General features: G+C 45.9%; 1 protein-coding gene and 1 pseudogene across 8 annotated transcripts in view; both read left to right on the top strand.

Annotated features, from left to right (window-relative positions):
- Positions 1–9,111, top strand: part of MYRIP (myosin VIIA and Rab interacting protein) — a 409,223-nt gene extending 400,112 nt beyond the window's left edge. For all 8 annotated transcript variants that reach the window (XM_047739949.1, XM_047739933.1, XM_047739939.1 and 5 more), the window contains 5 exons: positions 32–193; positions 4,678–4,782; positions 4,892–4,952; positions 6,736–6,854; positions 8,080–9,111. In XM_047739949.1, the coding sequence (XP_047595905.1) occupies positions 32–193; positions 4,678–4,782; positions 4,892–4,952; positions 6,736–6,854; positions 8,080–8,112 (480 nt within the window). In that variant the 3' untranslated portion in view covers positions 8,113–9,111. The remainder of the gene's footprint in view (positions 1–31; positions 194–4,677; positions 4,783–4,891; positions 4,953–6,735; positions 6,855–8,079) is intronic.
- Positions 5,930–6,056, top strand: LOC125089430 (uncharacterized; annotated as a pseudogene).
- Positions 9,112–15,869: the final 6,758 nt, after the last annotated feature.

The following is a 15,869-nucleotide window of genomic DNA, read 5'->3' as shown; positions in this document are numbered from 1 at the left end:
CCTGAGCTCAGAGGCTGTGCCTCTCCTGCAGGTATACCTGGCGGCAGGCACCGTGTACGGACTGGAAGGCCAACTGAATGAGCTGGAGGATGCAGCCCGCTGCATCCACAGTGGCACCGATGAGACCGAGCTGGCAGATCTGGAGGACCAGGTGGCCACGGCGGCAGCCCAGGTCCACCATGCTGAACTCCAGGTAAGAACTCCCTCTCTGACCAGATGGAGCACCTTCATGAAAGGGGAGAGGGCACCCTGACTTCCACAAGAATGATTGCAGAGCCTTTCTATCTGGCACGTTCTCTGGCATGCTTGCATGGTCCTTTTGTGTGGATTCCATCAAATACGACTTTTAAAAATTACAGCGTTGATAATATATCAGATTTCTCTTTAAACCTATGTCACCTTTCTCTTCGATGAATTCTCTGTCCCACAGGTAGGTTTCCTGGCTATATAGGTTCCCATTCCATCCCAAGACCTCCCCTCCCTAACCTTTATCACACTGTTGATTACTTACTTGATGGCAGTTTCTCCCTCTATACACTAAAAACCCCATGAGGACAGGACTACAGCTGCCTAGCTTAACACAGAAACTCCAGTGCCTAACATAATACTGGACATGGGTTTGGCACTCAATAAAAATGGGGTGAATAAACGAATGAAATGAAATTGTAGATTTCACAGACCAGTATTTTGCATGATTTAGATATGGCGGATTCAGAACTGAAATGATGTTATCTGTACCTTTGTGAAGACAAGAGTTTGACATTTTCGTGGGTAGTCCCATGGCCTCTGACTCTGAATCAGAGTGGACTGTGGACAAAGTCGCTGATTCTCAAACTGGGGTCCATGAGACATGCTGGTCTCTGTAGTATACATTCAGTGTAGACCTCTGGCTCAGTGCAATTTCTACAGACCTTGCATCTTAAAACTGCATCCTAGGGGAACTGGGGTCAGTAGAAACCACCTGTGCACAGAGAAGATGATGATCTCAAGTGGTAATTATTTCTTAAATAAATATTTTTGTTTTAGAGAGTCAAAAATCCCTACAGCCACCGGCAGCATTAAGCCCTCTCGAGAATGGGGGGGCGCCCGTTCTCCACCCCATGGAAAAATTAATGCTGTGTTCTAGGAGTGGTCTCCTTGCACACGGCCCTGTCGACAATTCATTATCAGCAAGAATGGCTGAAGAGCGTCTCTCGTCAAATACAAATCATTTTCCAGAAATACCACCCGACATGTAATCAATTTATGGTCAAAGTTATACAAAGTAGAATAAAATCACTTGTTTTCTGAGGTACAGTTTGGGCCAAATCCATCTTGAGTGGTTTAGCAAGAAATAACATCATGTATGGGTGTTTGGCAGGGTTTTACTGGATAGTTATTCCTGCTCCTAGATATTTCTAGTCTTAAATTATTGGAACCATGTTTTACGGCACAAAATCCTGGAGTCCAAAATGACCATGTTCTTTGTGTTTGAATGTGCCTAGTCTTTATACGTTTTAAAATATGACAGTAATGTTCAGTGTTCAGTAGTGTTCAGTGATCATTACTTGGTGCCACGAGTTGTACTCGACACTTAAACTCATTATTGTAATCAATCCTTTCAGCAACTCCATGACATAGCTGTTATTTTCCCCCTTTCTTTCCTAGGGAGACTGGGGCTCAGAGAGGTTAAACCACTTGCCCAAGGCCAAATAGCTAAAGAGTGATAAAGCCAGGATTTGAACCTGTCTTTCTGACCTCACAGCCACATTCTGTACCAGGCTGTGCTGCGTGGTTTTCTGAGAAATGTGTTGGTCCTGCCATCAGACACATATCCAGTTGCACAGGAGTCCTTAATTTGCAAGGGAGGTTGTCAACGCTGCCTTCAGCTTTACAGATCTTCACAACATGGGAATCTTCAGTACCATGGAGACTCTCTCCCTGCTGCCAGCTGCCCCAGAAAATGAAGCCTCTCACTCCCTGTTGTCTATTCTCATCCAAAGTTGTCCCCACGGAGAAGGGTAGATGTGCTAAGCTGTGTTCTTGGATTAGGTCAGAGTCTAGGGACTCTATCACCCTTGGCACAAGATTGCCCAGTGCTCTGGGAGATTGCAGGATGATCCATGGGGCGGGGGTCTATCGTACTATGGTGCTTTCCACTATATCATGTGGCATCATCTCTATGGGTTTCCTAGGGGAAGTTCTCTCTTAACTCTCAGTACCGGGAAAAGCTGTTCTTCTGAGCATTCGGTCTTTTTTTCTTTTTTTTTTTCAAGATTTTATTTATTTATTTGACAGAGAGAGAGATCACAAGTAGGCAGAGAGGCAGGCAGAGAGAGAGAGGAGGAAGCAGGCTCCCCGCCGAGCAGAAAGCCCGATGCGGGGCTCGATCCCAGGACCCTGAGATCATGACCTGAGGCGAAGGCAGAGGCTTTAACCCACTGAGCCACCCAGGCGCCCCGAGCATTCGGTCTTTATCCTACACTGATCTCTTTGCTTTGGCTCCTGGGAAACTCAGAGCTGAATTGGTCATCCCCCCTAACAGGTGTAAGGGCCATTGGATATGCAGTCTTAAGAATGAAATGGAGCACAACTAGGTGGATAGATGGAGGGAAGAGAGAGAAAGAGAGAGAGTACAAAATGTAGGCAAAATCAGCCCTCAGTAGGCCTCCTTCCTCTTTCTCTGGCTTGTGCCCTCTGATCTAAAACTCAAAAAATTAACCCCTTCTTATTCCAGAGCCTGACAGTCAGCAGATCAGGAGGTGAGCAGCCCGCTCTCCCATTGACCCGTCTCTCAGGGCCTGATGAGCAAGGGCCTCCATCCAAACAGCTTCCAGGGAAACCATGGGAATCTAATCCACACCAGTTGCCCATAACTGATAAAAGTTTGGGGCACCTGGGTGGCTCAGTGGGTTAAAGCCTCTGCCTTCAGCTCAGGTCATGATCCCAGGGTCCTGGGATCGCGCATCGGGCTCTCTGCTCAGCGGGGAGCCTGCTCCCTCCTCTCTCTCTCTCTCTGCCTGCCTCTCTGCCTACTTGTGATCTGTCTGTCAAATAAATAAATAAAATCTTTAAAAAAAAATGTTTAGCCTGCAGCCTTTCTAAGGGGGCTGTGCCATTTATTGGTCTATAAGCTAAAGGAATGCAGCTTTCAATATGAAATCTGAGGAGTCAGAACAAGAAGGCATCTGGGGGCCAGGGAGGGGCAGGGGCTGCGCAGCGTCTCCCCTGGGAGCAGCTTGGAGTATTTCACCGGTTGCACAGCCTTGGCCTCCTCCCTCCTCCTCTTCCTCTTCTGACCAAGACTACCCCTACCCCCACTTGGGGATAGGGGATGGACCTCGGGGATTCTCCGACCCTTCAGTCCTTCTCTCTGCACTTCTGCAGCCTCTGTCCCAGTAGGCTCTTTCTGAAGAGGTCCCTAGTAAATGACAGCAGAATTTGAATCTATCCTGAGCAGCTCAAGAGAGTGGAGGGATAGGGACGGGGACAGAGAACGCAGGGTCCACACAGATTGGCTGCTGGGCCGACGTTCGGGTTCCCTGTCTGACCTAGCCCTGGCAACGTGCAGGCTGTGTCCGGAGATCAGCAAGGCAGCTGTGATCCCCACATCCTCCTTCCACTCCGCTAGCCTGCTCCTGCCTCTCCCCGCGTCCCCCATGCCAGGCTTTGGCAGGTCCTCTTAGAATGTGGCAGTGTGGCAAGAGCATGAGGGTTGGCATGAGTTCGGAGCTCTGCCCCAGACCAGCTGTGAAGTGCTGGCTGTGTTACTTATCCTTCTGAGCCACAGATGCCTCATCCATAGAACCAAGAGAATGGTACCTCTGTCATAGGTTTATGAATGAGTTCCCATATTCAAAATGCTTAGCAGGGTGACGACACAGATTATTGCTCTTTTCTAAGAGCAGGGATTACGTCTTCTCCATCCCTGGGGACATGGGTGGGTTAGGGTTCTTTCTGGGCACTGACTGGGCTCTTGCTCTCTGTATCTGCCTTAAGACTCTTGAAAAGTAAACCGAACTCTCTCTGACCGTCTGATGTTATGGTCCAGGAAACTGATGCCCAGAGAGAAGAGGGAGTTTCTCAAGGCACTTGTCCTTTTAATGAAAGAAATGGATTGGAACCAGGGACTGCTGGGCCTCCCTCCTAAGAGCCTGTGCTGTGGTTTTGGCTTATGGAGTCATGGAAGAACGAAGAAGGACCTACAAATCATACTCGCCTTTCAAAGCTCGCATCAAGTGTGGCCCACTCTGGAAGCCTTCCTGAACACCCCCCGCCCCTATCCCGCCATGCTGGGCCAGGGCTCCCATTATGCCCTGGGCTTCCACTTATCCCTAGAGATATATCCCTGACAAGGGTGTTGATATTCTCTAGAGCTACCAAACTAGACATTTAAATTTACAAAGGAAGGCCTGTGTTTTATTTTCTTATTACAGCACTAGATAGAGAAGGGCTTGGTAGAAGTTGGACAAATGAGGGGTGCCTGGCTGACTCAGTCAGTGAGAACATACGACTCTCGATCTTGGGGTTGTGAGTTTGAGCCCCACGTTGGGTGTAAAGATTACTTAAAAGAATAAAAAAGAAGTTGAATGTATACATCAAAGCAGATTTGTTCATTATAGATTCCTGTCATTTCTAACAAAGATTCTCCCCTCCTGTGCTTTCCCCCTACTGATTCTGTCTTTCTGTTGCATTAAGATTTCTGATATCGAGAGCCGGATTTCAGCTCTGACCATTGCCGGATTAAACATAGCACCGTGTGTGCGCCTCACGAGAAAACGAGAGCAGAAGCAAAGGAACCAGGTGCGTTTGTCCCTTACTTCGTCTGTTGGAATATTGCACGACCTGGAAAATTTAGATCAAATATCTTTGTCTTTGTGAAGGTGTGTTGACAGCTGTGTTCTATTTGTAGGTACAAACCATAGACACATCAAGGCAGCAGAGAAGGAAACTGCCTGCCCCACCAGTGAAAGGTGTGCTTAAAGTAAACCGCAGAACTACCAAAGAAATAAGCCTGACTTACTTTGAGTTACTCAGCGATCTGAGTTTGAGGACCGGATCTAAGGCAGAGTTCTCACCAGAAGTGCTCTTGTGAAGAACTATCTTGACTTGAATCCCCCAGAAGCAGACCCCGAGACAAAGACGGGATTTGGGAAGCAATTCCAAGAAACTGGTAGGACAGGAGAGAAATGATTCAGGAAAGGAAATTAAGTCAATGCAACACAATATAATTTGTAGTTTATTTCTCCAGGCAAATGAGACTAAAATACTGTCTTCCAGAAGTCCTCAGCAGGATTTACTGAGGACTTCTGGGAGACAGTATTTTCTTTTTAAGATTTTATTTATTTATTTGTCAGAGAGAGAGTGTGTGCAAGCACAAGCAGGGGGAGAAGCAGGATCCCAGAACCCTGGGATCATGACCTGAGCCGAAGGCAGACGCTTAACCGACTGAGCCCTGGAGACATCCCTGGGAGACAGTACTGATGGCACCTCACAGTCTCCTGCCCAAAGAATAGGAAGATGAGGATTTCAACTCTCAGCTATCATCCCCTGACATTTACGGCCGGGCGGGGGGCGGAGAGGCATTAATTCCCTGGTACTTCTGCCCCACCCCATACACGAGCCAAGAGAAAGTGACAGTGCTCGCAGAAGCATGCTGTTGGAATGTGCTGGATGCCAGAATGTGTGGCATGTCAGGGAAATGTGGGCAGGGCACCAGAGGCATCTAACACAGTGCACAACCCACAGGGGATTCCAGCAATGCCGGTGGTGTCCTCCTCATCCACTGGGCGTTTTCAACAATTTCCCTGGATTCAAGAGCCACATATGATGATGCCAAACTAGGAATTTAGATCTACAAATCAGAAGAGTAGACAGTCAGAAGATATGTTTGAGTCTTGGCTCCACCATTCTTTGTACAACATTTCTTGAATCCGTAAAACCTTATACAAGCTTTGCACAGTGGCAGTATCATAGCCAATGAGGTTTATCTGAGGCACGATTATTGCTAATTGAAAACCTTATACAATTACAATGTATTACAGATCCATTGCCCCTTATTTGAAACCTTGGATAAGTATATGTTTCAGAATATCCTGGACATTAGAAAAGTAACATGGTACAAGGACAGCATATTTCCTAATAGCCCCTGCCCCGCGGTGTCTGGGGCAGCAGCTGATAAACACTTTAATATCCTTGCACCAAAACATGAGAATGTTCACTCTCAGTGGGATGGACAAGGATTTTAAATGGTCATATGTCAGTGTAAGTCAGGTTTGGCCACTGGACAATTTTGGCCCCAAAGTTATAAGGATTTTCAACCTTGAAAGCCTTTTATATTCCAGAATTGCAAATAAGAATTTATAAACTGTGCATGGGGTGCCTGGGTGGCTCAGTTGGTTAGGCATCTGACTCTTGATCTCAACTCAGGTCTTAATCTCAGGGTCATGAATTCAAGCCCTGTGTTGGGCTCCATGCTGAGCATGGAGCCTACCTTAAGAAAAATAAAGAATTTATGAACTATGGTGGATTATCTCCAAACTACCTTTTCCTGGAAAGCCATTAATGAGTCTTGAATTTGTTTGGTGCATATCATAAAAATAAACATAAAATTTAAAACTTCTGCAGTCATACCTGTAGACTGGAATGAGATACCAAACCTAGAACCAAAATCTGGGTCACGGGGACACCTGGTCTTTCTTCCTCAACACTCAGCCCGCTTCTGGGTACCACTTATTTCCATCTGTTTCCTTTTAGCTGAAAACATGGAGGCATCTTCAGTGACCACCACGAAAACATTTAACCGCAACTTCGTTCTCCAAGGCTCCTTGACAAACAGGACTAATGAAAGGAAAAACACCACCAAGGATTTGATGGTAAGTTGTGTCTCGATGACCATCACTTGCACTGTAGATGAGGCCTCCATTCTGTAGTCCTCCTGTCCCCAACTCCTCCATCAGAGCCCCAGGAAGCATCCTTCCTGCCTGGTCTCACAGTCTGTTGGTCAGGGAATTGGCGGGTAAGTGGGCCAATGAGAAGCGATGAGCACCCTGCCTGGTATTGCTAACCTCTTTGATATGGGGATACATCCTCGCAACTCCTTGTAGGGTTTGATACGAGAGAACTAGAAATGGGTACATAGGAATGTAAGGTCTGGTTGAGGTGTCAGAGTTTATATCCTGTTTTTGATCCACGTTCACTCATCCTTAAATTTCTTGTGAGTCATTAATTACTTGTTGTGTTCCTGAAAAAAATGTTCAACAGCTGTCCCGAAACACAAAGGAAGGGACAGTAGATAATTTGCACAAACTCTGGAGAGCTTGTACAGAGGGCTAACAGATCATTTGACTAAACACCTACCTATGCCTGGTGGGGCTTCCGTGGGAAGTGATAATCCAGCTGAACTGACCCCGTGGTACCATTACACTGAGGACAGATGGCATCTGGGTGACAAGATTGAAGCAAGGGCAAGTTTATTCTTCTGCCTTTTATGCATCACCATTCTTCCCTTCCCCTTCCTCCGCCTCATGGTCCCTGTCCCCTGAGAGCAGGAGCCCCAAGTAACAGCATAATGGTGGGCATGCCCTTTGGGGTTACAAATCACTGCATCTCTTGGGCATCACATGGCAACAGCTCTGCGCACTGCCTCTTCTTCACTGCTCAGCCACTATCCCTGACCTTTTAAAGTCCAGTTACCTTGCTCCCGGCTGTTACTTCAAAGAGCTAAAAAGATGCGTTTATCGCACTTTAAAGGGCAGACCATTAGGGCCAGGGAAGGAATCTGTTATAAATAAGAATAGGGCCAGGGAAGGAATCTGTTATAAATAAGAAAGTTAAAAATATTACCTTTCCTAGAGATAGAACATAGATTAGTGGTTGCTAAGGGCTGTGGGGAGGGGCCATAGGAAGAAAGCACTTGGTGGGTAAGATGCTTTACTTTAGAGGCACAGTAGGCTTTGAAACTAGATAGAGGTGGTGGCCACATGACATTGTGAGTGTAGCAAATGCCACTGAATTGTTCCCTCTCTGTGGGGTGGAGGGGCAGAAGGAGAGGGCGAGAGAGAGTGTTAAACAGCCACAGCGCCCTCTGTCTCCCCACAGGAGCCTACTCTGGAGTCAGCGGTGATGTATTAGCGCTCCGGGACTCCACTGCCAATGACCCACTGCCTCCGGCCGTACACGACAGTGCCTTGACCCCACAGCCATCGAATACTGTGCGGATTTCCACCCGAGGAGAGGGCCTGGGGAGGCCATGGTGCACCACTGCACAGGGCTGTCCCGATACCTCACCCAGCAAGCAGTCCTGGACTTGGGCGCTGCCGGCTTGCCCACTCTCTGCCTTAGGCTCCCAGGGGAATCCCAGACAGCAAACTGAGATGCTGGCTTCCAACAGCAGAGCTCCGTGTTCAAAAGATGCATCTTTTCCCTATCCGCTTTGCTACTGTGTGTTGTCTTTAAGATTGTTTTGGGTTTTGGTTTTTTGGGTTTTTTTGGTCCCTCTCATTCAAGTAGAAGTACGTGCCAACAGTTATTTGTCCAAAGGAAAACTACTGGGGGTTGGGGGGTGGAAGGAAGGGAGATCTGTATCATCATTTAATTCATCATCAGGTCTTGCTAATCTCTCACAAGCATCTTTGTCCCACAAGTGCTAAGGAAAAAAAAGTGCAGACGCCCCTGTAGTGAACATCAGGACTGTCCCATTTGGGGAGCGTGCACCCAGAGAGGATGCTGCCTTTCAGCCACCTCCTTCCTGGGCAGTTCCAACCTCCCCCGCACCCGGCACAGCCAGTCATTCCCATCGCTTTGCCATCACAAGCCACGAAGTGGAAGCTCTGCCTCACTCATGCCATGTCCAGGCCTATCTGAAACAAGGTCTCATTGAGAATTCAGGGCTCTTCCCTGGACTTACGGACAGTCTCTTCACTCTGAAGGGGGGTGGAACTTGAGAACGCCTACCATTGGCTTAACTTTAGGGCACTGTCCAGAATCCACATGACGTGGTTTAGCAATGGCCATGCGTCTAATGGGGTTTGGGTAAATGGATTCTTGCAGACAATAACCACGTGAGAAATTGTCCTCCAAAATTTATTTCCCAAATAAATATTCAGCAAAAGTAATAGAATGACCTTAAAAGCAGACATGATTAAAGAATCACCTTGGGAAAAACAGGCATAAAAAAGCAGGGATAAACTGAATTTAGTGCACACAAGAGCTGACGTGAGCTCCACATTCCTGGTCTCAAATGCGTGATTACGTAGAGTGTGTTTATAAAGACAAATGGAATGGAATTTCACACCTTTCACACATTTTACAATCTTTCTTAAGTCTGTCCCTGAGACATTCTGAATCAAAGGAAGCAAATCATGGGAAGCAAGGGGATAGTTTGACCGAAATGTATTAAGTGACTGCTTTCAGGAAGGCAGTTTCTTCTAACTTTAACACTTAGAGCAACCCTCTTTGGTAGGTGTCCCCATTTTTCAGATTTGGAAACAGAGGGGGCCAAAGAGATTAGTTTGCCCAAGTCACACCTTGAAACGAAGTCTAATTAGAAAGCTTCACAAAAGCCTCACTCCGTGTTTGTTTCAACTTCTACATTCTTTAGCTGCTACGCACATTCCCAGATCTGATTTGCTGCTGAGATGTGCGTTATGATCCCTTCCTGACGGGGGTCTACCTCTCTTCCAGTGATACTCCCTGCTGATGCTGTGTATGTATTACCCAACAGAAATGACTCTTTGGAAATTAAGTCTTTGGCTTTTTTTTTCTGTTGGTGTGACTCAAAGCAGACAAATACAAATTTTAAAAACACAACAAAAAAAGATCTGAGTTCCAAATAGAATGTTTTCTTTAAGAGGCATGAAAAGCAACTATTGTTGTGTTACAGTGTTAAAATATTCAGTTTTCTTTGACAAAAATGTGTAAACTGTGTAAGCCTTGCAAAAAAAAAAAAAAAGAAAAAAGAAAAAAAAAAGAAGAAGAAGCCTGCTCTATGGCATTTGAAATTTTATAAAGGTTTCCTTGTGCCAAATAAGTGCAAAGATTTAATTTACTATTAAAAACCATAAGTATATGTTATAGTTTCAGAAGAATTATTTTGTCATCAAGTGATTTTGATCTTCAGTGTCAATATTTATATTTAGATTAATTTTTATAAATGAAAATATTTTAATGGTTTAAGAAAATGAGGACAATAGGACCATATCTTTGATGACTTCTGAAAGTTTTGCTTGCCTTCATGTTATATGCACATTGCCAAGAATTACTGTCAAGAGAAATGATAAAGAAGTAAAAGTCATTTATGAAAATAATGTATGTGGGTGTGCGCTTTTTTGGGTTGGGGAAGACTGGGAGTGCAGAGGGGACAGGGAAAGAAGTCAATGTTTAGTTGTTGGAGGGGCCAACCTTCAAAGCTACTGTTGCCTTACATCCCCGTTCCTTCCAGTCACACCACTTGCTTCTGGATTACTCACTGTCCTGAGAGCGCAGTATTCAAAGCAGAGGGGGAGGAGGGGAACGGTGTAGGTTTCTCCCCCAGGAGACCTTTCTGATCGTCATAACGTGGCGGGGGGTTGTTACTGGCATACGGTGGACAGTGGCCAGGGATGCTGCCAAACACCCTACAGTGCAAAGCCACCCGCAACCAAGAATTATCTCACACAAAATGTGATCAGTGCCAAGGCTGAGAACACTGGGACCCTGGAGGGAAGCCTGGACGTGGGCAGAGAGGCCCCTGCACAGGAAGCAGGACCCTGAGTCTCCCAGAGTCTTTCACGGGTCCAGTGACAACTGTTGCTTCTCTGAGGCTGGCCTGTCCTGACACTGGATGTTGCCATCCCCAAGGGGGAGTAGGAACCCTCCTCCCACTGGAAATAAATGAGTGAATAATAATAATATGGACAGAAGCCACTGGCCTTCACCACCTGGTGGCCTAACACGGTCATATTCAAACTTGAGTGGGCATCAGAATCACCTGTTAAGACACAGATTCATGGGGCGCCTGGGTGGCTCAGTGGGTTAAAGACTCTGCCTTCAGCTCAGGCCATGATCCCAGGGTCCTGGGATCGAGCCCCACATCGGGCTCTCTGCTCAGCAGGGAGCCTGCCTCCTCCTCCTGTCTCTCTCTGCCTCTACTTGTGACCTCTGTCAAATAAATAAATAAAAATATTAAAAAAAAAAAAAAAAGACAGATTCATGGGAGTCACCCAGTCATCCCCAGTGCTCGGTCTACTTTCTCTACATTACTACACATGTGTCTGGCACAACAGTGTTTGCTAAGCACCGAGAGCAAACAAGCTAACATTTAGGTGGACACGGTATTTCAGAAGGGGGGAGAACACCATCTGTAGACCCATCTGAAGTCCTCTTCAGGCAGCATTTCCTGGCTGGAATTCCTGATTTCTCCATCCTCCCTCCCCACGGCCCCATCCCAAAGGACAGCTGGACATGTAACACAGTGAAGACAGTCCAGTCACACTCCAGCAGCAGGAACATTCCACCTCTCTAGCCCAAAAACCCCCAAAGCATTGCTGAGCAACCAATCTGCCTCATCCATCCAAATATTCAAGAGAATCCATTTGAGCAAACAATTTGAACATCAAGAATGATGCGCAGCTCTTCCTGCTTCTGGGGTAAATAGGAACAGTGTAGCAATGATATTTTCCCCAAAGAGATAAATGCTTGATTTGCCATGACAAAAAAATACATAAATAATAACGTGACCTAATATTCAAATACTTGAAGGCTGCCAGAAAAAACGGGCTCCACTCTTAAGACTTTCCATGTACTAGCTCTGTGGCCTATGGCCTTATATGTGAGATAAGAAGATAAAAATCTTCTTAGTGTTGTTACAAGGCTAAATGGAGTAACCCGTGAAGAAACTCAGCAGAATCCTGGAGTACTATAGGTATTATAGTATACTTTAGGTATTTATAGTAAATGTGTATATATAGTATATATAATATATTATAGGTACTTTTACTCTTAGGACATGAAAATCATTCAAATATCAGCACCAGGACTTAGGTAAAATGCTGTGCCCCACTTTTCCCACTGACAGTCAGAAAGATCATTGTTCTACAAGTACACACTCCCTTTTCACCCTCACTCTGGGAGCCATGCACTATTCTGGACTTTGGGCTGGGTCATGTGACTTGCCTTAGCACTGGTAGAACATACTTCTCTTAGTCCATTTGGGCTGCTATGACAAAATTCTAGAGACCGAGCAGTTCATAAACAACAGAAATTCTTTCTCACAGTTCTGGAGGCTAGAAATCCAAGACTAGGGTGCCAACATGGCCGGGGGCTACCAGAAGCCATTGCAGGCTGCCGGCTTCTCACTATGCCCTTACATGTTGGAAGCAGGTGAGAGATCACTCTGGATCCTCTTCTAAAAGCACACTAATCCCAGTTGTGAGGATAGATCTCTCCTGACTTAATCACCTCCCAAAAGCCCTATCTCTTTATACCATCACCTGAGGCAGTGGGATTCAAAATATGAATTGGGCAGGGGGCGGGGACTCAAACATTCAGACTGTATCCTCCAACCCTTGGTTTGGACTTGGCCGCATGACTTGCCTTGGCAAATCAGATGTTAACAGAAGAGCTACTAAGGGGCTTCAAATATGTTTATTGAGTTGGGTTTGTCCATTTTCATTTTGCCATTCCCACTTTAAGAACATGCCACAAGCAGCCAACTGGTCCAAGGAACAGATCCAGACCGAACCAACTTGTGGTTTGTGGCCAAGTTCAGCTGAGCCCAGCTGAGATCAGCAGAGACACCCCACCAACCTTTAGACCTATGAGCAAGAATAAACCATCCATCTTTTAAACCACTGAGACTGGCAGTAGTCTTTTACATGGGAATGACTAACTGATACACTCTCTGAAAAATACATTTTAACACCTTAGATTAATCCTTCTGTTGAGGGTGAAATGAAGATGAGTGGCTATCAAAGGTAAAAAATCACATGACAATATGAAGGATAGGTAAGCAAAGTATTGACCTGCTTGGTTTTGACATTTCCAATTTATATATGAAACTTCTGTTATGTTTACATGTTTCCCAAAATGTAGCACCTCTCTCTTGTTCTCTTTCTCTCTCTTGCTCTTGCTCTCACTCTGTGTGTGTGTGTATTGATCTTTCCAAAGGGTCCTCGATTCATTGAAATGTTTGGTAAAACACGAAAGCACGGGAGACATTTGGTGTGTTCTTTTAAAAATAACTTCTCGCACAGCAACTACTCCATTTTCTCCCAGGGGAAGTTTTTCCCATGCACAATTTGCATTTTACAGAACAGTTGGTTGTGTGAACCTTCTGTCTCTACAATTGAGTTATAATGATGACAAAGTGCAGGTACATGGAGTTGCATTTTAAAGAGATTTCAAGGGACTAGAAAACTTTAATATCCACTTCAAACATTGGAAACCTCAAAGAAGTTATTTAGAGGGATCCAGTTTGGAAGAATCAAGTCCTACGGACAACGATGTTTTATATCAAAGCCATCATGTTTGATAAAGATGAAAGCCTTAAGATAGTGCTTCTTAAGATAGTGCTTCTCCAATGTTAAGGTTAAACAAATTCTGCTCCAGCAGGTCTTGGTTGGGGAGGAAGGTGCACAATGCTGCAATCCACCAGCTCCCGGGTTATGCCAATGATGCTGGCCACACCTGAGCAGCAAGGTTCCCAGGTTCCGTGGAGTCCTTCAGAGGGACCCCTGCAAGATAGAGGCCAGTTACCCACAGCAGCACCCTGTTCATTATGTCTCACTTCTGACTTTCCCTCCCTTCGTGTACTCACATTCTCCCTCCCTGAGCACGTATCCTGGGGTCACCTCCCCAAGGAACTACTGAACACAGAGCCTCCTTTGGGGAAAACCCAAACCAAGACATCCCCTGCGATGCATACACAAGTTTGCATAGTTTTCCTGCACCGACCTGAAAGCCTCTTCAGGAACTGGTTTCTATTCGTCCCACCCAGAGCCTGGCACGGAGCAGGTGTTTGAAACAAACGTCGTTCATCTAGGCTGTGTGGTTGCCCCATGCCCATGTGACTGAACTGAAGACTCTGTACAACAGGGAGCCGTCCCTCTCATGCCCACCCATAGGTAGGCAGTGAGCATCCTCACAGCACTGGAGTGCATAGGAGGAATCTCAACACCAGCATGGAGCAGCAGGAGGCTCCCCCAAACCTTCACTTCTCCCTTCTCCCTCTCCTAGAGACAGTAGGGCAGTCCAGTGGGCAATAAACCATGTAGGCATCTGTTCCCTGGAGTCTGAAAGCACAAGCCCCTGTATCCATAGACGCTCACAACCCATAGGTCCCAGTGAATTTGCCAGTAAATTTGGTTTAGTTTAGCTGGGCCTCTTAAAACACAGTCTCCAGACTGAGCGAGAGTTAACACAGAGTTCTTGGATGCAATCACCCCTTCTTGCCATCACTGATAAGGTGGGAGAACTTTGAGATGCTCACGCATTTCACTGATTTCTTTGGACACAGCCTATGTGCCCATCCATGACCCAACTTTCCTTCGAGTGGATCCCTCTTCTTTGTTCTTTGCCCACCAAAAGCTAGAACATCGGGAACTTAACAATTAAAGTAGTCATCCAGAGTGGGGTACAGATGACACATGGGGTGTAGAGATGGCAGCTGGGGGCAGGTGAAGGAAATATTAAAACTTCTTTTTATACTTATTTTTTATACGGAAGTAAGTCTTCCAATATGAAATATATGATAGGTGAGAGTACATATAAATAATTTACAAGTAAATATACTTATTTTGAGCATGCATTGTCAGTTTTTTGTAATGGAGCATATAGCCAAAAAGGCTTGGAGAACACCTACTAGTTGGAAAGCCCTAGCATAGTTTTGATGACTCAAATTCCCCCCACCCAAGCTGGTCCCCATCCCTGTACTTTCAGGGACAGTGCTAATTCTCAGGACCTGACCCAGTGCTTGAAGGGCAGCTGAAAGCAGGACAGAGGTGAGGAGGTCATTCTGAGAGCCCCAATCTATTGGTTTGGCCTGGGATGGGTTTTGCCCATGTCTTCAGGGAAAAGCTTTCTGTCTGTCTTGCTATCTTCCTTGCTCTCCTTCCCAGCCCAGGGAGGGAATGTCTATTACTATCCAACTCCCTTAACTGAACTACTGAAAGACACCAGGTTATTTTTGTCCAGAAACAACCCAGTGGGTGGCCTTGAGGTGTGGGGATTTTCCATCAAGTGTCCTTGCAGTTCTCTGAAGTGAACCCAAGTTAAATCTCTGCTAGTAGAGGGAAAGCCATGTGGCATTGGCAATCAGGTGAACCAGGCAACAGCTCTACCCAGCTCTACCTCCCTTGATTTATAGCACCCAAAGCCCCCCAGTCAGGTAGGCTCAGCTGTTCACAAGCCCAGCTAACCTGAGAACCTCTAGAAAGTCTATTTGTGCAGGCAAAGTGCAATGAACATTGCACATCCGTCATCTCTTAAGATCTTCCATAAGTCCAGGAGAGTCTGTACTCTGCTATAATCAGAGCCATTTGGAGAGTATGTCTTTGGCACTTCCCAGACAGCCCCAACAAGTTTGCCAAGTTCTCAGTCTATACTTTCCCAAGAAGGTTACAGAAGCAGGACTGAGTATCTGGTGGCCTAAAGACCATGAGAGTCATCCATGTTCTTCACCATGTGTTGTGGTATCAAATGAAAAGGAACAATGCTGGCCCAGAGCCATGATGGGCCACAACCATAAGGGGTTAGGTAGTAAGGTGATAGGATGAAAAGGCATGTAATTGTTGCCCGTAGAGCAGTATGTCCATTTCTTAATTGAAGATAAAAGGGCAATTTGCAGGCAGTGGGGTTAGTAAGTATTTTCTGTTGCACTTCCATCTTCAACATGCCCTTCCTGTTTTCTCATA

This window comes from Lutra lutra, chromosome 1 (genome assembly GCF_902655055.1).
Source record: "Lutra lutra chromosome 1, mLutLut1.2, whole genome shotgun sequence".
Lineage (NCBI taxonomy): Eukaryota > Metazoa > Chordata > Mammalia > Carnivora > Mustelidae > Lutra > Lutra lutra.
Note: the sequence above shows the minus strand (reverse complement) of the source record. Positions and strands in the feature narration are given on the sequence as shown.